This window comes from Anopheles maculipalpis, chromosome 3RL (genome assembly GCF_943734695.1).
Source record: "Anopheles maculipalpis chromosome 3RL, idAnoMacuDA_375_x, whole genome shotgun sequence".
Lineage (NCBI taxonomy): Eukaryota > Metazoa > Arthropoda > Insecta > Diptera > Culicidae > Anopheles > Anopheles maculipalpis.
This window is the reverse complement of record NC_064872.1, coordinates 7581018-7605550: the sequence shown is the minus strand read 5'-3', so window position 1 is coordinate 7605550 and position 24533 is coordinate 7581018. Positions and strand designations below refer to the sequence as shown.

The 24533-nt window shown below is 42.9% G+C and overlaps 2 protein-coding genes across 2 annotated transcripts in view; one reads left to right on the top strand and one right to left on the bottom strand.

The window, feature by feature from the left end:
- The window catches only part of LOC126560363 (protein Shroom), a 301881-nt gene extending 285980 nt beyond the window's left edge, over window positions 1-15901 (bottom strand). Inside the window, exon 1 of the mRNA XM_050216324.1 lies at window positions 15458-15901. Within this exon, the coding sequence (XP_050072281.1) occupies window positions 15458-15901 (444 nt within the window). The remainder of the gene's footprint in view (window positions 1-15457) is intronic.
- The window catches only part of LOC126565385 (dual specificity protein phosphatase 3), a 471876-nt gene that overhangs the window by 13203 nt on the left and 434140 nt on the right, over window positions 1-24533 (top strand). The gene's annotated exons all lie outside the window — the stretch shown is intronic.

Genomic DNA, 24533 nt, shown 5'->3' with positions numbered 1-24533 from the left:
GAGCAAACTAAAAACAAAGATTGAGGAATTGGATGGTTTCGGTGGTCGAGAGGTAAAAGTAAAACCGATTTTCCCATCCGCTCGTTTTTTCTCCCGAGAAAAGCAAATGGTTGTTCGCAAACTTACGTGAAAGATAGCTTGCACGTGGCGATCGTGTAGCGTCCTGACTGGCTTGTGTATGATCGATTTGTACAGGACCATTCTAATAATCGTCACCATCACTGCTTGCTGGCGGACCAAAGCTAATCGTTTATGTAATCTTTCGCTTCACTGCCGAATGCATGCGATCGGACACGAACTTCTCACGGATGCTCAGCATAATTGCGATTACTTTACCACCCTTTTTATCCCTTGATGCTATTTATATTTTCCTATCGTTTTCAAAGCACTAAAGGTGTAAGTACAAGAGCGTGCGCCCGTGCCTCATCTCTTGCAGTCATGTAGCTAAACATCACTCCAAACACAGCCCTTAAGAGAATGGCGCCCGATTGGGGTTTTTTGTTTACTGGCGCCCCTCTTCCCATCATCATCATCATCATCATCATCATCAGTTTGAAAAACAATAAAGGATCACCGAGAGTGCACCGAAACCTCCATCTCATCCGTCAAGCAATCTGTCAAAACGCGTCTGTCCCGTCGTCGTCATCGGCCTCATGACAACCATGGAAAGTGAAAATTAACGACGGTCGACCGTGGCTTTGTTATATTGGCTGTGTTGTGGGCTGCCTGCCAGGCCTGATAATAACAAAACGGTACGTGTGCATGTCCTCCCACGGTATGGGCGCCATGATTCATTAGTTTTACTACCAACACTTTAGCCACACCGCCCGCCACCATTCAGGACACTAAAACCGCACATTCCACTTCACCACTGTTATGATGGTTTATGACAATGTAAAGCTTCCTTCAATTTTGCTCTTGTAAGCGTACCCCTAAAGTTGCGCAATGCCGTTAGGAAGACCCTAAAAAAAATGCATAATGGTGTCCCTAGTAAAGCGTCCGAGTAAAGCGACCTTGAGCGGTTGTGGTGTGTGCAGATGAAGAGATTAAAAACACTACACAATGTATTCTGGAAATGGAAAGTGTGGTTAAATGGCTGATGTAGCGTGGTTAAGCGAGAAATAAATGAAGGTGTCAACAGCATTTGGTTTGGGTTTGCTTTTAAAACCGAAGAGGAATGAATGTTTAGGATGTTCAATTGTTGGCTTTTCATGAGGGCGGCCATGAAAATAGAGGTTACGTTTTTCAATGATTCCTTATACAGCGGGTTTAAGAGATAAACGTTGACGTAATTTAAAAATGGGAACTATTAATAGGACTTGTAATAGGTTTTTATACATGATTTGCGGTTCTTTGAAAAACTATTTACCATCTCATTATTACATTATAATAAATTGGAAATCTTGAAGCTTGTTCACGGGACTTTGAAATCTATTTTATAATTTTGGACGCACTTTAAATTTTAATTTAACATATCAATTATCATACATGGCGGGTAACACCATTTTTCACATGATAGGACTGGATATCATATTTGGATAACATCAGATCAATGACGTCAGAAATGGCAGGATCTCTCGAGGTTATAAAACTAATTAAGATGATTCTTCTTTTTGGATGCATAATATAACCTTTGAAATGCTCTTCTAAGATCGAGCCTTTCCTTCAATCGCCTTTAAATGAAACTCATAAGCTTTACCGCACGAAATATGCCCCAATTCTGCTGCCAATTACTGCTCCAGTACCGTTCCTATTGCACCAATGTTATCTTCATTTAGGTTTTCGTGGTCGACTTTTCTCCACTTTTAACCGGTAAGCAACGGTTTCCTTCGGGATATTAAGTGAGCTATTGAATTGTTTAGTACAAAATCACCATCAAAACAGAACGATAAGACACAGAACACACTGGTCCTAAACTAGCTCCAACCTTGCCAGAAACCGTTCAACATTTACAAAGCGTCATGCAGCAGCTGCCATTCATTAGGAGAATAACAGGGGAAAAGATATGGCGATTTAAACGTTCGTTCAAACGGTTCAAGCTGAAGAAATAGAGTGTTAATTGAATTGAATTAGAGGCACCAGTGTCTTGAGCTGGAACAAAACATTCATTTCGACCAAGAAACACCGGTACGCTTGGAAGTAACTCAATCACAAAAAAAAAAAATTACCCTCCACCGTTAGAACATGATGACATATTAAATGTTGGTTGCTAGCCGGTGCTCACTGGAATGGATAAAAGATAGCATCTTTGAGCGGCGCAAGAGTGGCCATGTAGTTCCGCGTAGTACACACCCAAACCGTAGGTCCCAATCTGAGTCAAAGGTAATTTGATGATGAAAAACCAATTGCCACAGTCACAGACAGGCCCGATTTCTAACCTAAAATTTCTTCGCACACAAACAGTCTCGGCGAGTTTTGAGTTCGAAATGAACTTTAAAGTTAGGGGCCACCAGTTTCTCTCCGAAGCTCACACACAAAGAGATCCATAACTCAATTACCGTAATGTGGTAGGACGCTCGCGCGTTCGCGCACGCCTTCTTCTTCACATCGCACAACCGTACGCGTACAACTACGTCCCAAAGAGTAATTTGAATGTAATTATTATTGATTATAATTATTACCCTTTTTATAGCTCCTTCTCTTTCTCTTTATCTCTCTCTCACTCGCTCGCTGCGTGCGAGAGCTATTAAGCGCACAAATTCGCACCACCAATTATCAATCTCGGGCTTGCCCGGGCTCGAAGTCAAGCTGGCGCCCCGGTTCAGAACCAACCGATCGCTGGCCGGACACGACCCTGACTAGTTCTGTGCGCAGTTGCAGAAACAAACACAGCCACACGCTCACTTCTCCGGCACTGGTACGTCACATCTTACCGGTGAATATTTGTATGCTACCGACAGGTTTATGATTTATTCCGTCTGCATCTTCAAGTCAAGATCACGTCCACAAGCCATGCGTAAATTAAATGTTTCACAAGAACCTGATCGGAAAGCGGCAGCGGGCAGTGGTCGTGGCATGAGTGAGAAAAACTGCTCACTTAATAAACTCGACACTCTTGGTTACTTGAGGCAAACGAATCTTGCAACGATTATACGATCAATTTCTGCTTCCTTGATGCTTGAGGCATACAGGAGTCTACCGCGCTTGGACATTCCCTAACGCTCGGGTACGTGATCGCGAAACCACACCACGTCGTCTAATGCTCGTCTATCTGTGTGTGCATTATACGCATGCACCCTATTACACTCACCAACACTACCCCCTGGAGGCAAGAGATAGGTGACATGGCTCGTGACGCCACTGCTACGTTAAGCTTGGGGGTGTCCACCCCAAACGTGTCTAAACGGGTTTCTAACGTCCCTGTTGCGCTACTGAGAATAGGAGCCAGCGTACAGTTTAGCTACCTAATCTAATTTATTACGTTTCATTATTGGATTGAGGATTGCAAGGCAGGCGGAATCGCCATGACCTGCACCTGGAACACAGATACTGCTGGATATTAACTGTCGTGTCCATATTCAGTTCAACCTCTGGTTTGGAAAATTGTCGCCCCTTTGGAGCCATCCAAACAAGAAAGGGAAGGTCCTCATTATCCCTCATTTATTGAGATGATCTTCCAAGAGCCCTAGTATGGTTGGAATTTATCCAAAATGGTGCTTGAAAAGAAAAGTGTTTGCCGATCTTTAACACTTTCGCTTCCAGAAAAGGACAGACACACCGTACGATCGGTCTCCGATACTGTCGCAGATATCTCTCTCCAGGGAATTCTAATGACTGTAAGACGATTAGAAATTGAATAACAAAAAAAGGCAGACGAGACCAAGCCAAACTGTTCCACCCTCCTTTTATAGCCACATTGCCAGAGGGTTGCCAGAAGACCACACATTCGCTTATGCCCGCGCGTTTGAAGGTCAAATGAAACGATGACAGCAAATAGAAGCCCGCAAGAAGTGGACCAGGCCACCAGAAGTGAGTTTCCACGGGTTTTGCAAATTCCTTTCCATCAATGTGTGTGCCGTGTGCGTGTGTGGCTGTGAGGGTTGAAAATACAACAATGAAGGAAAAAAAACTGCGACACAAAAACCATAGCAGCACAAGAGGAAGAAAAAAAAGACGATCAACCCATCATCAAGTTCGCCGTGTGGGGTGCGCGCTACGCTCAAAAAGTATCCAATTCCATGACGCGCATGCACCGGACCACACTATCGACATGGTGAAGGAGGTTGTAGGTGTTGCAGCAGGTAAGGGTAGAATGGGGAAGCAAAAACAGTATTTTAGGAAGGAAGGGGTCGAAAACAAAAATTCCCACCCCGGTACGACTTAATTTACCGCGCACTGTACGACGTTAGTAAACAAAAAACACGGGTGTTGTAGCATTTGGAAAGACGATACCTTTGAACAAAAAAAATAAGAAATAAAACACACACACACACACACACACACAGTTGTAGTTTGTTAAAGATAAACTGAATATTTACTTTGATGTTTCATAACTTAAAGCAACAAAAAAAAACGAATCCAAAACGAGGTTGCATCAACATTCCATTAAAACCTGTTCCTTTATTAAGCTCACAGCTTCCGTATATCTTCTTAGGCACACTTTGGATGTGAAAAAAGTCAATGCACTCTCCCCCGGGGGGGCGTGTTTTTTTTGCCGGGTTGGGTTTGCAATAACAAACAAATAAATTCCACCAGCAAATGATGTAATTCACTGTCAAACTGGAGCAGCTTAAGAGCATTGTTTATAAATGTGGTACAATTTACAGGACGACGACTGCGAAGACCCATAACTTGTCTCCTTCTTCCGATACCATTCTCAATGCGTTCTCTCACCGTGTGTAGGAGAGTCCCGAGATAGAATACAGATCCAAATGGCGAACAAAAAATTGCATCCACCTTCAGCAAATAAAAAAAAGGAAACCCTCCCAACCCCCTGGTTGCCGGTTAACGGTGACAGTTTAACTGTTATTCTTGCCCCCTTTGCTCAGCAGGACACGCAACGAAACAAATCCGATTCAGGCTGCTCTGCGTGCTGAGAGATGCTGGAGCGCTGGCAACAAACAAAAAAAAAACGAATCCGGCATTCTCCTCCTGTAAGTGCTTGATAATCTAAACAAATTGCAACCAGTATAATATAGCTGCGGGAGCTACAAGAATCAGACGAATTTTTGCACTCAGCCTCGCAATCGAGAAGTAGAGGAGAGATAAGCAAAAACAAACAAAACGGCACACAATACGCAAGCTGCTTATAAAAGCCTCTTAAGGATTAAGCTGCCAAGAAGAGGACAATGTTTCCCTGATGACTTCAAGTATATTCTGGAAAGAGTTCCTCCAGAGAAAAAAACCTACGCCTAGTTTAGCGATTTTTTGACTATCGCCTATCTATAATTCTTCATGCCTTTTCTATTCGTCAAACGTCATCCACTTTACCTTCGTTTCTAACGCCTTCTCGGGTGGTCCTGCCCCTCATCGAGCCACACGTCACAAACCCAAACAATTGAACTCCCTAACGCTTCTCGTTCCAAGATCCGGCACTTGGTGGCTCATTTATCTTGCGATATTGGACACTCCGCTTTGGGGCTGCTAAATTCCAGCCCTTGCACGCACACGCGCACACACATGATCCGGTGTATCTGCAGCACAACTAGCCCCCCCCCCCCCCAAGGGAACGAAGGGAAACAACACGAGTGTGTCCCGTTGGAATACAAGCCCCGTCACCAAACATTGGGCACACATATACAGCTAGTGGCGGGGATTCGCACACGCAACACAAGAAACACTTTATCATCCCGCATATTTTGAGCACACTTTGTAGTATGGTTTGTGAGCTGCTCGTGAGCTTCGTCTCTGTCGGAGAATTCGTTGCGTTTTTGAACTCGACCCGTCAGTCGGTGGCGATCGACGATGATCGTTACTGGGGAGGAGAAAAGAAGAAAGTGCTGGGAAGTGCCACGTGTGTCACTGACCTGACCTCCAAGCCACACCAGAGCAGACACCGGTCAGATTTTCTTGGCACTTTTCATCGCGAGAACACTGTCGTCTATTCTAGCCTTCAGGTCTAGCCCCGCATCGTGAAACAGTACAGTCCCGTTTTCAAAACGACCAGCAAAATAACTGGACTTCACCTCTAATGTCTCGCGAAATCGTTTATCAATCCACAGTATTGTCAGGTATTGTGGAGCCTGTGGTGTCACTATTTTATCTATGAGCGTTGATAATTGTGATCATCGAAGAACCAACCTGATCATCCTCACCCGGCCAAACCAACCAAACCAACTAATAGTGTCACCGTCTCAACGCTTCTTCAGGGAAGATCTCTTCTCTGCTACATAAACTAAACTAGGCGCTGGACAGCTGAACAAGAACCGGCAGCTCGCACAAGGTGCCAAGTAGGCGAACACTTCCCGAAGGGAGAGGGCTGGCAATTCGCTGAAGGGCAAAACAGTTCACTAACAAGCATCTCTCCAAAGCAAACGACGATCCCGATGGCGACCCTTCTTCTTTGTTGTGCGGCTCACTCGGGACCGGGACAACAAGAACGGACATCGCAAACGGCGTTGAAGACGACAACTAGCATCGTGTCCAACGTCACCAACGTCGGCGGCGGCGACTTCAGCCCGAAGAACTTCTCTACAGACGGCGGGACCCGGGCTCACGTTCACGTTTGTCGCGTTGCGAATTATTGTTGCCATTACTGTTCGCTACATTCGCTGTGCGCATTCTTTTCTCTTTGCCTTCTTATCGTCATTCTTTCCACTTTTTCCTTCCTCCTGCTCGCAACCCAACAGAGTTCAGTAACAACTGACCGAAAGCATGTTGAGTTCTTCTTGTTTTCTCTCTGCATAGTCGAGCAACTTCAGCTAGTTGCTTCGCTTCTCTTGTGGGCACAACATAAAATATTGATCTTTGATGTTGTAGCTATTCATCCGAGCACCAACCCTGGCTGGCTGGGTTGCCCCCGACGCAGCCCAACCACACACCTGGTTGTTTTCTCGTTTTTCTTCTCCCCACAACCGTAGCCCACGAACAAACACCCAGTGACAGCAACCTTCAATCGCGGAGGGTCCACTTTCAATCGCTCTCTCTCATCTATGCACACATATTTATGATAGCTTGTAGCCATGTTTGCAGAACTAGACAATGGTCAAGCTACAGAGCGTCCGCGGCCAACCGAAGAACAAATCTGAGCAGTATTCTTCTTCTTGTCTGTCCCCATTTTCCCAGGTGACCTCTGGCCAACGGTAGATCTTTGACTTTGGCGAGACCGAAGGGTGGTTGGGGTTTTGGTGGATTAACGTTTTTACCTCTGGACGTCGTGACCGAACTGTGTCTTATTTGTGGGGCCATATTTGCTTGATGGAGAAAGAAATCCGAACAGTTATTTTCAATATTTGTCTACGAAATTGCAGTTTTTTGAAAGAAAACACATGAAGCCTTATTAGCACTGGCGCCGTTCTACTATTCCATGGACAGATTATATTTGCACCAAAAAAAAAAATCGTATAATGAATCGAGCTAATTTCAATAGAGGCTAATTCGTATCTCACCTCCATATCCACCCGAAATTACTCAATTCTTCCCACTGATACTAGCGATACTCTCGCTAGCTACATTGAGCAATTAGTTCCGAAGGAAATCAAACATTTCCTGCTAACCTATTTCCAGCATCGCTTACTCAGTGACTACCGGAAGCACAACAAAACCGTCGAAACACTGAAACAACCAATACAGCCGGTAATCGAAATAATTGGATTAAAACGTAATTCATTCATCCGGGTGTCTGTCTAGATATGGATGGATATGGCGGGAACCTGGCTATATATCCAGGTTTCTGATTTGTTTTATTTGAATTGGAAATTATCGGAAGTGGCTAGTTTATCCGCAACACCAATCCGGTTGAGATGGAGACCTGATTTCTTAAGAGCATTTTGATATACAGCCGATTGTGGACCAGATAATCTGGCAAAAATTTTATTCAATTAAATTAACGCGATAGAATCTGAAGATAGTTTCACGATTTGTTGCACTTATTACATCAACAGTTCAAGCTACTGCTGTTGAAGTTGTTACCCAACTCCACTACGCAAACGGAAGGAAGTTATGTTCGAGGCAGGAACTCCACCCAATAATTCTGTGCCAACTAACCTTCGGTACGCGCACGGTACTACTTAGCGAGACTCTCCCTACACACCTCCACAAGACACACCCTTACCCGTGCAGACACAAGAAGCACCCCACAAAGCAAAAGTGGGTCCCGAAACAATACCCACCCACCGACAACAACAACAGCAAGTTCGATCTACAGTTAGACCTCGGTCTGGTGTTCTTTCAAACATAATGATAGGGAAGGACGTTACCCCAACTTTCAAAGAAAAAGAAAAAACATGCCTAAAAATCCCATCACTGATCAGATCTCACCGTAACGAAACCTCCAATATACTCCTTCCTCCACCGGGAGTGTGTCCTAAAATACCCCTCATAACGTGCCATTCGTAACAGACACACACACACGGGCACATCACTCACAGGAAAACCTGACCTGCCCTTCCGTCAAGCACATCAAGCTCACCATCACCAAAGAAAAGCTAGTGGGGTAAAAACATCATGTCCATGGTCTAAATCTGATAACACAAAAGCAGAGCACATTTTGCAAGCAAGTATCCAGCAGTTATCTAGACTCCAAAAGCCCTAGAAAGAGAGAGAGAGAGCTCTCGTCCAGATTTTAAATCCTCAACACATACACGGTTGGTGTTGTGATGAATCGATATACAAAGCGAGTGGCATCTGGAGATTTTCATTCTCCAACCCACAAACGCTAGGAAGAACTTCAAGTTCTTTCTATCCCTCATTAGTTTCTTCATTCCACACCAATGTTCCAGAATGCCTCTGGGCTCTGGCTTTTATCGATACCCAACCACCCGAGCTGTTCCCGAACCGAAATAGCTTTTTTCTATCCTAATCGACTGAGAAGATCAACAGCCAAAGGGGAACTAATGTCTTTGCGCCGGGTGAGTGAGAAGCGACTGTGTATGTGTCTGAACGCTTACAAAAACTGCCAAACGTTCGCTGTTTGCTGCGAACTAGTAATGGTAGGGTTGGGGCATACAGAGAGATGAAATCAAACCGATATGCAAATGAGATTAAGATAAAGGTCAACCCTTCAAAGGGACGCGGGGGGGGGGGGAAGCAAAAAAAAAGGATCATGGCAGGTGGCAGCAGCATCAGCGGCAGTAAAAACCACCGACACTCCGATGGGAGGAAAGATGATGGAACAGACATGTGTTCCAGGTTTGCCAGTTTAGTTCTGCTAGAAGAAGTAGTTTTAGACGAAAGGTAGCGATGCAAAGAAATACTGGATCTCCTAACTTAAGCCAATCGATAGGAATAAGAAGGCTAGAAAGCGCTCGAGAATAGAAAATCCCACGAAAGAAGGCAAGCGTTCTTCTTTCCTGCTTTATATTCTCATCCCCGAGACCGTTGCACTTTCTGCCGACCCGATCGTACAGGTGCGATTGTCTGTAACACCCTGTTGCTTTACACGTGCACATCTAGAATCTGATTCTAAATCCCTTTCTTGACCATATTCCTTCTACCCTGTGGCCTGAAGTTGAGCCAGCGGACGTGGTCAGATAAGCTTGGTTGGCTGTTGTTAATCACTTCATTTACCATTTCTGCCACATGCTGCCATGTTAAACTCCTTGGGGGTGGGTTTTGCGATGCAGCGTGATCAGTGAAGCGTGATCGATCCATCCGTTCCCCGAGCCCTTACAGCAGCGGAGCTCAACTGCAATAAGCTTCACTTCACAGGGTTCTGTTTGGTCATCATACTAGAGCCACGATTTGTTTTTGATCCTTCTTCGCCATCTTCTACAGTAAGAGATTCGCGGGAAAGATCCACCAAAGAAGATAGTGTCACCGGAAGGAAGGCCCCGAGTGGCTCGAGAAGTTTAATAGATTCATCCTGTTGTCTAAACCCCGATCGGATAAGGTTCACATAGCTTAAGAAGTGGTTCAGCGAAGCATTTCATCTTAATACAAAAAATAACACCACGTCTACAAACAGCTCATGATCGTTGGTTTAGAATTGATTCGATTTGAAAAGAATTTCCTCCGGCCATCATTATCACGTTGGTTTCGATCTTCCATATGCATGATCCTTCTTCTCCAATTCGTACGCGCGGTACACGCCGTATCGAAAGGAACTTTTACGCAATCAAAAAGGAACACTTCATCAAGATCACTCTGAAAACCTTGCATCAGGTTGATAGAATTCTTGGCCCAACGAAATACAAGTGGTGAGAATGGTTATGTCAAGCAAAACGGGCTATCATACTACACCAATCACGTACCAAGAAGTAGAAGAGGCATCAGGAATGTAACATTCACAAATCCAAAAACAACGTCTCTAGCTTCAAACGCTAGAGAAAATGGAGAGCCAGCCGGTTTTGCTGAGTCATTCCGAAAAAGGTTTTCCGAACAGACGCTTCAGACCGGAGGATGCAGTTCTAACAGTTCCATTAGAACGCTAGGAGCAGATAACCATGAACCAGCAAAATTACTGACTAAAGCGACAGAATCCATCCAACATCAACCCTCTCCCTCCCCCATCACACCTTCAATCTCTTACGTTCGGGACACACGTTCAGGAGTCGTAGGCAGCAAAATGGTTCGTTGGCTGTAATTTTGATAATAAAGTTTTTCTCACATTTCCTTCCAACGGAAAGCCGTTGGAAATCGAAAGGATTGAGTCGTGAGAAACGGTAAGGTAAAGAATTAGATGTGCAATTACTGAAACCTTACCGAGCGCGAGCAACTTAAGGGGAAGTCTTTAATTAGGATTAATTTTCTTCCTAATGTCCTTATAACATCATTGGTAGAGTTTCTGTTGAACAAAGAACTTCCTGTTGCTTCCTGTTTTCCGAATCTTTCTGTTCTACAATGTCGACAGTTTCAACAACCCAAAAAGACTTCAACCGGACGACGGTGACGAACCCATACCAACAGTACGGATTCTCCAAGGTGGAAAAGGCGGATGAAGGTAGAAGAATGGAAGGAACACGCTTACCGGAGGAGTTCAATGACTCGCGCCATTCGCCCGAACGCTTACTCGCAAAAAAACTAATACCGGGCAACACCGGGCAGAGTTCTTTGGCTGCAGCGAATTATTATCCCCTTTCGCTTTGGCGCGGCAGCGAGCGGGAAGAAGCGAGTTTTTGCTTTCAAGTTCAAGGAGGAGGTAGACGTGCAAGGCAGAGCAGCCCGGCAGGCAGGTTTGGTATGAAACTGCAAAAAAGAGAACGTTTATAGCTGAAGACGGGGGAATCATCTCCCACAGTTCCGCAAGGTTTGTGCCTCCGAAAAACGGAACAAGGGCGAGAGATGAGTGTGTGTGTGTGTGTGAAGCTGTTAACTTGATCTAATTTTCCTGATCACTTTCAGTAGAATGTATAGTCTGACTTTGAAATTTTTTACAAAAATATTACTTTTCTTCACAAAATTTCAAACTTCCAAGCCGAAAACAAGTCGCTCACAAGAACATAAACATCATATGGAGTTCTCAAGACCTCGATCGGGCAATAAACCGTACCCGCCAAAAGATGGCTTCCCATTTTCGCACTACATTGTTGCAAACCACAATCCAAAAGAAGAGCGAGCACAAACGATACGAGAAGCATGATTAAAGTTCTCGCGTCCAGAGAATGATGCGATCGCAATCATGATGCCGGATGACGATGCTGTTCCACATCAATCTGGTTTTATTATTCTACTCTCGCTGCTGTCGCGTTCTTATTATGTAAAGCAAGAACTCTTTTTTATGCTCTTTCGCTGCAAACATAAAGCAAGTGAGTGAACAAAAAGGTGGAAGCAGTGCGCGACGCTACCTGGAACAAGACATGGTGCTGGCAGATGTGGCGAATACGACCTTGAGAAGCAGGTTTATTTGTGGTTGTTGCACAAGTGATCGCAAAAAGAGGTAAACACGCATCTAAATTGAGATCAGAATAAACAATAGAAAAGGGAGGTTTAAATTATTTTTGCTGAGGAGTTGACCATAGAAGAGATTTGGTTTTGCTTTTGCCAATATTTTTTTTTTTTTGTCAGGATTCTGTTTTCCAATTAAAATTAAACGCCTCAGTTTATTCCCACCCAACACCAAAAAAGCGAAATATCCCACGTCCAAAACGACGATAAACAAGCCACAAAACATGATCCGCTTCTCCAGGTATCTAGCCGATTTTACCTCTAGTGTTGATTTTTTATCGACTCATAACCATCATAACTTCGTCCCAAAATGAGTTCCAGCGAAATATTCAAATTCTAGAACCATAAAAACCCTTTATCGACCGATCATCATCGAATCGTCTAGTTGGAGCCTCATTTCGCAACAACTCTTGTTGGGAGAAAAAAAATTAACAATTCGCCAAAAACCCAAAAACTGGACCGATCGATCGATCCTTGCTGAGTGGCGGCGACAACGCTGAACCGGTTCCAAGACGGGGATGTGGAGATGACGACCAGACTCCAGAAAGAATTGTTGTGAAGCAGATTTCATTCTTCTGTTTTGTTTTCTTCCTTTTGGAGTTGCTCTGTCGCCTTCCATTTTGTTTGGCATCCATTTTTTGTTTCCTGGTGGTTCCTGTCTGAGACACTGAGCTAATTTATTCAACTAGATTTCCCCGAGGCCCGGGGGGAAGCAAACACACATCAAAGCCTCTATCTAATGCTAATTGATTGCTAGATTAAACGCAACACTCCCAGATACGGCAAGCACGCGTAGACACACTCAAGTGTCCCTCTTATCTTGATTGTGATACGAATTTTTGTACGACGGGGAAACTATTCTTCCCGACAAGTTGTCTTTCACGATGATCACGGTGCACGAGACAACCGAAGCTCATACTGCTGCGTGACACTAATCTGCATACTGCACACGACGACGCCGACGAAGACTCCGACATCGACAAGCTTGTTTTTCCCTTGGTCATGAAGAATGTACGCTCGAAACGAGTCCAAACCGTTCAATGATCTTCGTATCTGGTTTGCCTTCGAATTGATTTATCGATATCGGTTACGTTTGGTATGTTTTCTGGTGTGTGTGCGTGTGTGTGTCTCACTCTCTTTCAGTCCCGGTGGTATCTTGTCATCTTTCTCGATACGAAAATAAATCAACAACACATCAATATCTTCCAGGCTCGGAAGATCGCTGTTGGATAAGATGGTGGAATATTTTATTACAACAAAACAAGCCCGCATGAAGTAAGAATCGGTTGGACTTGTGACAGGAATTCCACCAAAGTTCGGTTTCGAGTCTCACGTATTACTTGCAAGTATGCCTACATGCTCAGCCATGAATGACATCCGCTTAGATAGTAGTAACTGTCCACTAATGGACCTTCTTTTCATCACCTCCATAAATCACCACGACTTCAACACCAAGCGAGTGAAAAGCTCTCCACACCAGTACACACCGTCCACAGCCCGTCAACACCTTTCTCGTGATTAGCAGTGGTCCCAACAAGGGCCTACAGTTCCCAGGCGCACCGTGTAAGCTGCAAGTAGCTGCTAAACCGATTGTTTAAGTGCTTTCAGAAGATTACACGACAACGAATTGGAAAGGTTTGCGCGGTTCGACAAGGGGACACGAATAAAAGACGTATCCCGTTATATTGCGCCATCACCAACTCTGGTTATCGGTGATGGTTTCCCCCCCCTCCCCCCCCAACTTTCAGCTCAATAAGCTGCTGCTAGGTGGCTCGATTAGGTCAAACATCCTTTTGTGGCCGTCTTGCGCGCAAGAAGCTCACTGCTAGCATTTAGCTTAACTTCATGAATATGCTGGCGCAGCAGGTCATCGCACACACGCCTACGAAATCCTTCCGGGATTATCGAACCGGTTCCGGTTGAATGGCAGTAGAGAGTTCTCCCATCCTCGGGAGACCATCCTCAAACCCGACGGTTGAAAGTTTTGCGTGACATCTATACGGCACTCGAAGCTGAACGCTTCACAGATAGTGTGGTACACTTATCTCGCACAACTAGTTACATTTTACCCACAAAATAGTTCCGCAAGCCATTCTATCCTGATCCGTGAACCTCAACACCTCAAACCAACTCCCGCTATCGCTATCGATCGTCCATTTTGCAAATGTTCTTTCAATGTACCGCGGCTAGATGGCTATCTCTATCGCCCCGAACATCCCAGCACTCAGCTCAAGTGTGCCGCACTATCCTAAAATAGCACGCGCGATCCTTCCACCGATTCGAACCAACCCGATCGGGGATAAGATTGGCTGGGGCTAAATTTACACCTTGCAAACGTTTGGTTAAAAGGGTTTGCCTGCTTGGTGCAGTGGATTCTAGACTGAGAGGCTGAATAGTGGCCGACAGGAAGCAAAACGCCTATCCGGTTGATGTGTATCTAAGTGCTAGTGTACCCTAACTAAAAGAATGTTTGTGGTGGGGCGAATATGCTGTATGTGCGGTTCAAGGTTGAAAAAGATTGGTAATGAAAGAATGCAGTGCCTATGAGCGATCGAACGAATCAGATCGAGATTATTTGTCAATCCTTCAACAGATACGATGATGTGATGTGTACTTCATAAAATAGTGTTAAGGTTTTTTTCCTTCTTAAGTTTTTGTCTTATTTATTTTCAATTTTATTTATCGAAACTTGTTATATTATGTTTCGTTTATAAGTGTTATTATTTGTTTCTTTGATTTGTTTTATTGTTTGTTTGTTTGTTTATTGTTTGTATTTGTTCGTAATAATTTTATTTTATTTTTTAGTGTTTTCTGCAAATCTTCTTTTATTAACATTGTTATTAAATATTACAGTAATAAAAGTGGTTCTACAACTGGTAGCTTTCTTACTTATTTATTCAATAGCCATTTATCACTCCTTATGGCTTGATCAATAGCTTAAATTTATGTTTTTCTTCCACGAAAAAAAAACCTTAAAACCCTGTATCTACTTCTCAAGGACACTCATTTCGATCACAAAACGGAAATGTCCAACTGTGATTAAAAACCATAACCAAAGCCGTTCCAAAAAAGGATCTACGCTAAAAGGCACCGATTAAAATTAGCTCGCTAACCTTAACCGAATCTTCTTAACACTTCATCACTGTCCGAACACATCCGGTGACACGGCACGGCGTATTATTCAACGTGACGTATTGACTAGACAAATCGTTATCGAACACCACCGATCGGATATGTTACATTTGTTGGTTGGCCAATGAATTCCAGCACGAGACAGAAACCTTCCAACAGGAAAGGATGCAAGCGTGAGTGCGCACGCACCGAAAAGCACGACCGGAACCGGAAGTGGATTAAGAAGCGCGTGCGCTCGCTTCTTTTCATGATCATTTTTAACAACCCCAAATTTCGCTCTTTCTCTCTCTCTCTCTCTTTCTTGTAAATGTAAACAGTGTTATCGGTGAAAAGTTCAACTTACCTGTAGCGCTGCAGCATCCGGATACGTGGAGGGCCGTCGGTGATAGGCCACGGTTGAGGCGACGGTGTCGATGACCGCGGTTGCTGTTGCCGCTGCCGCCGTCGTGGTTGAGGCTGAAGTTGCTGCTGCCGGCACTGCAGCAGGTGCCACGGACGATGCAGGGGTCGATGCGGATGGCGCCGCATTCGCGATAAGCCGCATACTGCTTCGTTTCAGATTGTTCGCACTATTGTTACCGGTGCCGTTACCAGTGCTGCTGGCGTTGTTGCCAGTGTTGGATGGTGCTGGCGTCGTGATCGTCGTGTTGCCTGTCGGAAGGCTCGAACTCTCTCCGGACGGCCCACCAGCCATGGTGGAGGATGATGGTGGGGGTGGTGGTCCACCACCACCACCACCGCCACCTCCATTGGCGTATCGTGCCGTCGTGGTCGTCGCCAATTCCATTGTGCTGTCGCCAATAGACATCCGCACACCGCACTCACAACACAAACGCACATGCACCCACAACCGACCCGACGCGACCACACTCACTCACTCATGCGAATGTACGGAACGACACTGAAATGCGTGTGTTTGGTTGTTGGCATCGGCCTCAAAGAAAAATCAGCAAGAGAAGCTTGAAAAAGGCACCATCGATGCTCTGCACCTACACTGCAGAGCTAACCCACCTACACACTACTACACAACACACGCGCGGATGCGTTTTCCGTTCGACACCATCAGCGACGCGGACACACAAAACACAGAGAAACATACACAGTTTTCCTTTACGAGAGACAGAAGAGAAAAAGAAGGTATTAAGCACGTGTAGCTTTTCCACCAAATTTCCCGCCCCCAAAAGCCACACACACACACGCGCGCGCACACACAATCACCACACTCGACCTCGGACATCTACTCAAACACACTACTTTGAAAGGCCTCCCCCTCTAGGCTGGCAGCCTCTTTCTTATGCTTCATCATCAACACCGATCATCATCTTCTTCACCTGCTCATCATCATCACGATCATCATCATTCACCGTGTTTCACTTTTGACCTGCCTGGTCTGGCCTTTTGTTGCTGTTGTTTTCACCGCTGTGTTGCATTTGTTGTGTGGCTCGTTTTACTATGCAATTTTCCCAAAAAAAAAAATCACAACACCAACTCCTTCGCTCACCACACCTTAACTCCCATCTCAACCACCCCCGAAACACTCCTTTTTTTTCTTTAAACTTATTTCTCTATGTTTTCTCACTCTCTTCCTACGCACACACTGTTTGCGGGTCGGGAAAATTCAGTCGGAAAAATTGTGCAGCATCACAAAAGCAGCAAAACAACACACGCTTACAAAACCCGTCCGTTTTTGTTTTCCTACTAAAGTCACAATAGGCGTTATGGTGGCGCGTTTGATGTCGTCTGCTTCAGCTGAAAATAATGAAAGAAAAAGCAAGATTAGAAAACTTACAGGCAGAGGGTGTGACATGCCCAGGAAGGAAAGGGGATGTTGAGATAAGGGCACGGCAAAGATGACAATGCTCATCTAAGCCCGCGTCGGAACATGCGCATGTTCTTGTAGTAACAGCATACACCCACAGCGAGGAGAAACTCATTCAACGCTATCAATGACCTTTCACACCTGTATTAAGAGCAGTGGTAGTAGTAGATTCACACACATTCATGGCATAACAACAAGCTTTGTATAGTAAGGGTAAGGTAGGTAATAAAGGAGACGGATGAGAAATTTGGTTTAATCCACTAGTTGAGAAAAAAGGCATAACTTATTTATTTATTTTCACCGGGCGCATCCTGACAATGTCGCTATAAGATTATATCATAGAATAAGTATACTCATTTATTTAATAACTGAGTAGCATTTTTGGAACGATCTCCATTTAATTCGATAACATTTAAGCGTTTATGGCGATGCTGTTTAAAGCTAATGAAACGCGGACCATTTTATACCTGCATCCGCTGTCGAGGAGCTTCAATTGAAGATATGATCGTACTTCGAATTTTATCCGTGGGGAACAAAAATATTCAAAAAAGTGCTACTAGTTCTGAGGATCGATGATAACCTATAAGAGAAAACTCTGATAGGATCTTCTCAATTCTAGAGTAAAGTAAAAAAATATGTAAAGGATAGAATCCGGCCATCCAATAGATTTGAAGAACATTCAAGAGTCCATACCGCCAACCGGCCAGTACTTACTTACGCTTATGAGACATGAGCTTTGTCTAAAACTGATGAAACCCATTTAGACGCCTTTGGGAGGAAAATATGTTCAGAAAGATTTCTAGCCCCATGTATGTGGAAAGACAATGGAGGAGTTCTTACAGCAGCGAATTAGGTTCGCCTGGCTCTGATGGGCGTTGTGGTCAGTTCATGAGAATGACGGACGACCAACCACGTACAGTCTTTTAATGCCGTCCATAGTGTGGACTCCACACGGATGGAGGAGGCATGTTACGGCATGGTAGACTATGGGGTTTGACCGTCAATGGTTGGGAATATTTCTGCAGGATATGGCCAAAACAGGAATCTAGGAATCACAGCAGTTGTCTAAGCAAAGCCGTCCATGAGATGACTCAAAATGAGCTGTTGACAGCGCTTATTGAAAGCATATTTGCTATATAGTGGACGGATTTTCGATCGGCGGGAGACCCTCAACTGAGCTCAGCAAGGACCAATATTAGTTTTTTTACACCATCTTTATCAAGGGACCTTACCCTCTGCATCCAGCTGGGGTAGCGACTGCATGGCAAGGTTCAGAAAGAGCTGAAAAAATACTAACACACAATTTTAAGACGGGCATGGCAAACATATCAGGTTGTAGGCAAAACTCCTTCAATTCTTAGTGTAACTAGAAATGAGTGAATAGCCAAATGAGTACACGATCAAGACAAAATGACGCTCTGTTTTGACAGTGACAGCGATCGTCTCAGAACTATCGACTGTTGGAACAATCTCCATTTCATCGATCATACAGTCATTTAATGCACATTAAAACCTTTTAAATGAGATTATGTGTAATACAGGGCATAAGGCAAACAATTTTCACCTGCGTTTTTTTTTGGAACCATTGCAAGGAAACTGTCAAATTTCGATTGTACATTAGAAAACCTTCCTTCTCATTAACACAACCACGAACACTACCCGGAAGCTTGCACACGTATATCAATATCCGATATCGAGAGCACTTTCCAAATCAACCGCCTATTTGTACCGCTCCTCGTCGAAATGTGTTCGTAAAAACTGGGTGCACCAAATAGGTACACAATTTTGCTGGCGATAGCAACAAAAAAAAAGCACCAGCCAACAACTTCTCGATCGGTGGAAAATTAGTTCGGTAATCGGTGAGCTTGCAGGCACCATGATATCCGGGGACTGGCCGCCAGAGTTTCTTCTCCACAATTCCGTCCGGCCTTTGACCGGACCGCCCGATTCCGGTTGAGGCGAATATTTGGGATGGAGTTGCACCCACAAAAAAAAAAGCTTTTAAGCATTACCACGAGACCATCGGCCCGGGTGTGGTGGATTCAATAATAATTGCGATGAGCCGTGAGTGAGTAATGAGGGGAAAATCGTATCGTACTCCACCAACGTCGCCGCCGACGGGAGCATCTCCATTACACCGTCTGTGGTGGTGGTGGTGTCCATTAGACCGCACCTGACCAAAAGCAAAACCAGCTGCCACGAAACGTAAAGGAAAAAAAACAGCATCACAAACAGACACAACTGCCAAATGGAACATATGATAATAGCAATAGAGAAAAATTATTGAAAAAGGTACACACACACACATGCGCGCGTGAAAAAACAAAACACCCATTCGTCGGCCACTTTATGGAAATTGATACCACCCATCTGGGTGCTCTATTAAACTTTTTATTACTGTGCTACGCTACCTCGGATTCGGGAGTTTTTGGGAAGCCCATAAACCGCAGCCTGCAGCAATCGATCGGTTCAACTGCCTAAATTATGCAAAGGTTTGATAATTACTATTTCAAAGAATTTTGTGTTTAGTTTCTTTGTTTGTATAAGAAAAATTTAAGGTGCGATAGGAACACAATATAATTTAAATGCCTCGATTGCCTCGAAATGCCTTTGATAGATTCGACTAGGCTTTCAGTTTTTAAAACTCCATCCATTGCATTCAATTTATCGAAATCTTTTTGCATACTAACTTGCATAGATCTTGTCAAAAAAAGCCTAAGAAAGAAGCCCCGAATTTGTGAAGACTTTAGCCGTTTAGTGAAATGAATGATTGAAAATGACCTGAAATGTAAAGAAAAACGAAAATATATTAGAACGGTGTTTAAGGACACATAATAATCGAACAGACTTTTCAAAAAAGAGCACAAAGATAGAAAACAATGTAATTTAAATGATTCTCACAAACAAATACAACAATTATTTTTAAAAAATTTCCCAGCGCATCCCAAGCATTAAAAATCAATATTTGAATATTGATATAAATGCATCCTTTAGGATCGATAAACCAGAAAAGGTTTGACGAAAGGGATTTGTGGATTTCCATCCTTCATCAAAAATCAATCAAAAACTCCGCACACTTTACCTGTACGAAAAAGGAGAATAGACCTTTCTCATTCTCAAGTGCAACAAATTCAAAAGATTTCAATGACGTCCACTCCTAAAAGCGACGAACCTCATAGAACCTGTGTTGTGTTGATAAGGACAGCAAATCTCGCTTTCTTATCCCTGTTTTCATTTCCAGCAGTGTATTTTCTTTTCCTTTTCCTTCTTAACCTCTCGCCACATGCTACATATTGTTTGCGTTGATCTTTTTCACCTAGGAGAGAAAGATTTGTGTGTTGTTGTTTTTTTGAATGATCCTTTTATTATTGTTTTGTGCCTTCTTTCTTTCCTCCCGGTTTTCGTCCTTTCCTTTTATGAGTACGGTGAGCCTTTCTTGACCTATCTTTCACTTTCCTTCCGTATGCTTTCGTGTAGATTTGTTTCAATATTGTCCTTCTCACATTAACAGGTTATCGGCAGGATCGACACTAGAACCTTACCATCATTTCCCCATATATCTATTTCAACGACCAGCAGCATGACACACACACACACATACGCAGTGTACGGGATCCTTTTTCTCTGTCTCGAATGCTTCATTCCGACCATCGCACTAATCTCGACTCGCCTACACTTATGGTTCGATTTATGCCGCTTTAAAAATGAATTAATTGAAAAATTGAAGCATCTTGAAGTCATGGTTTAAAATATCTTGCATCGAGGTCTTTATTTTTTTCCGGAGAGTTTGCTTTTGAAGATGAAGAATTCCCTTAGAACAACAACCAATGGAAAACAAACAACGGAAGCAGTAAGAAAACGCATAAGCGTACGGAAGGGAAATAAAAAATCAACTGTGGACCCCCCCAACAAAAATCTGGAAGATCGTCCATAATTACTACGCTCCGATGGTACGAGATCGTTTACCAGCAGCCCTTAAAAATGCAGTTTATTTCGCTTTCGCTTGTTAAATTCCAACTCCTAAACAACCATCCTTCGGATTCGGCAGGTCTTATCTCTTTCCTGATTCGTTTTATGTTCCCATTTTCTCAGCCCTCACTCCCGAGCAAACACAATTGCAGAAAGTGTTTAGAATTTTATGATCTTTTCAAGGCAGATTTTTCTACACTTTTTTCCCGGCAAGTAATACCGGGAGGGCTTTCGGTGGAAGCCCAATACGGAGCCGTATTCCGTAAAATGGTTAACAATTTTGTAACACACATTTAATGACAGGTAGAGCGGACACAAAGACCGACCGGAACGAGATTTCGCCTAATGCTAGAGTTTTCTTCCTTCGGATTGGATGTTTATGAGGCCCACACACACACACGCACAGACGCACATGGAGTTACGGACGCACCCTGGGGAGGCTGCTGCTGACGGATGCAGTAAAATGTGTTGGCGCCGGCCAGTCCGGAGGTTAAGAGAGATGAGGCTGAATGCTCAATCATAAAATGAAATCGTGGAACGAAGGTTTTTCTCGCCCTTTTACGAAAGTGACGATCGAAGGCGATTCTTGGGAGGTAAAGAATAATTGAAATTACTGGTACAGTTAATTGTTTGGATTTTTTAAGGGCTTCTGGTCGTACATGTTGTTAAAAAAAGGCATGTTAAATGCGACTATTGTTCCTTTTTAACGTTTTCCCTGATGTTAATGTTAAACACAGATGAAAAACAAATATTGGTTCACAATTAAACATTTTACAATAAAAAGCCAGAAAGCAGAACAAAGCTTCCTAATAATTACGAAACTTATTGAAAATGGGTTGGACAACTAACTGCATACGAAAATTTAATCGGAGTAAGTTAAATTTAAGTAAATTTAAAGAACAAAATAAAATGTTTTATCTTGTTTGAAGTAATGACAATAAATAAATCAAAGAAATAAAAAATAAACTTATTAACAAAATTCAAACGAGAAGATTTAAATTAAACCTACGCTTAAAACCCATACCAAAAAAAAATCATTTAAAAAATGGAAACCTAATTGAAAAACACGAAACTAAGATCAATTTTATATCCGGAGCAAAAGCATTTCAACACGAAAAAGATAAAGAATAAACATAAACAAGAAAGCAACGATTATGTAAAAAAATGATTTATTGATTTTCCAAAATATAAAACATAGTTGTAACAAGGTTTAGGTATTTTGTACATTAAAAATTCATTAAATAGACAAATAAATTCTTAGTAGAAGAATCTAAATCCACAACTGCTATCATCTACCAGTAGAAAAAAATCGCAACTTTTCCCATGCCAATGACGACAATCTTAAGCCTAGGAGGACCGCTAGGCACAGTCTCGTCTCACGTCGACGGTCTACAAAACAACGAAACTGCTGCTGCTGATGATGATGATGAATTGCCATCTCACCAACCGCGAAACAGGGTGGAAAATAAATCATCAATCTATTCGCAAGATAACGAGCTTAGTAACAGCAGTCTCCCTCTGTTTTTATTGCTGCAACAGCTCCTACTGCTACAACTACTACTACTACTTTCCAACTCGGCGATCGCCACCACATCTCACTTTCTGGTTTGGTTTTCCACCTGGTCAGAACCTTAGAAAGCGAACAAAAAAAAAAACCAAGCAAAGGAATGTGCCTAGGCTTTTTTGTCTTCTGTGTGTGAGCAATTTCACTTCTCGAACTCCTGTCTCGAGCAGCGCCAGCGAGAAGGAAGGTTTAGAATTAATTGTGCTCGCGAAACGAAACAGCAAACTTCTGCTTCAGCGGATAATCTAACCGTGAAGGTCTCACAGACGCGGTCAGCCAGCTAGAGCGTACGATGATGATATCTTCTGCTCGGTGGAGTGAATTATCGCTAAAGCTCCATCATTCGCCACGCCAAACACATACGCGTACAAGAGGTATTTTTCGAAACCGGAAAGAGCTTCCCCTTTTTGCTTCCTTCGTGCTTCTAATCGTTGGCTTAGAACGCTGCAGATGCTTCGGCGCTGTTATTGTTATTATGGCCATTCCTTTAACACCTGCCACCGGGTAGGGTTGTTCCGCGCGGAAGAATGATTTGCTGCCGTACTGAAATGCTCGCACGATACGATGGAGCAACAGAAGAAGGCTGTAATGGAGCAGCAAACTGTCACAAAATGTGTAGCCCATAAAAACTTGCTTCCTTCTTAACGTTTCAGAGAAGGAAGCTTTATTGAAGGGGATTTTTGCTACTTTTCACAGAGCTTAACATAACAAAAAAAATGATGTTCGAGAAAGAATTTAAGAATTACAAAACGAATATTTTGTTCTTTTATAAACAACACTTACAGTAAGACAAACTAACTGGAGCATCTCATGTTGTTAAGGTGTAAAAATAAGATCATGCTGGTGATACTCAACAAATTGATTTGTTTAAATGTAGTTGAATATATTGCAAAAATAAGGACATCATTACATGAATCAGAAAACTGACTTTGGTTAACCACATTGAGACCATTTGAAAGAAGGAAGGCCCTACATCAGATTAAAAATTAAAAAAAAAACTTTTTTATTGTATTGGGCTTTTTTTACTAACTTGTCAAACATAAGGATGGTTCAACGCGGTCTTTATTATTCAATAATTTCTAAATGAAAACAAATTATTTATAGAAATTAAAAAATAGCTATTTTCTTAAATTCTTGTATGGTTGCATTTCTCATAAGTTTCGAAAAGCAATATTTTTTCAACTAGAATTATCTTAATATTTTGTTCATCACTGTGTTCCTGGTTCAACACCCACATGATGTTCAATAAAATGCAGGTAAAACTTAAAAAAATTGACGGGGACAAATTAATTGACCAATAATCCAGTTGTAATTGTAGTTTTTATATATTTTATACAATTATCTTCATTTCTTTTATAACGAATTGTTGAAGCAGAAGGAAATTTTCATTGCAAAATCCTTCAAAAACACAAACTTTATTAAAATTTGGGTGAATCTTTCAAACACAAACCAAGATGTTCCAAGGCTGTTTGTGCAATGTTGATAGAAATAATTTTGCTTTCAATTGATGCAGCTTAAAATCTGTTAACGATTACTCATAACAACAAGCCGTTTAACAGATCTTCATGCATATTAATAGCAAAAAATCCATCCGCATCTTGAGCTTTATCTTATCAAGGTGCTGATGCACCGATTAATTGCATTTGAATCTTTTATTCACCAAGTCGATGATGAAGTATCACACAAAACTGGCACATCAGTTTTTAATGCACAACTTGCTTTAAACATCCTTTCTGCAAAACGGATGGTACTTCCCGCGCTCAACCTTCATTCCTTCCGCTGTGGACGTATCTGATACGAATCTTTTGCACTACTCTAGTTCCATTCCACCATACATTTGAATAACCGTGAAAATGTCGTATTTTCCGCAATGGCGAGCACACACGAGAGAGAGAGAGAGAGAGAGAGAGAGAAATAAAACATAAATGGCCAAGGTTAGTCACGCTAGGCTGTTGGATTCGTCTGCAAAAAGAGACACAAACCAGCCAGACTAGAGTAATTCCTTGTTATGGTACCACAGTTTGATACGTATGACTTCTTTTCAAGCAAAAATAAAACCGAACAAGT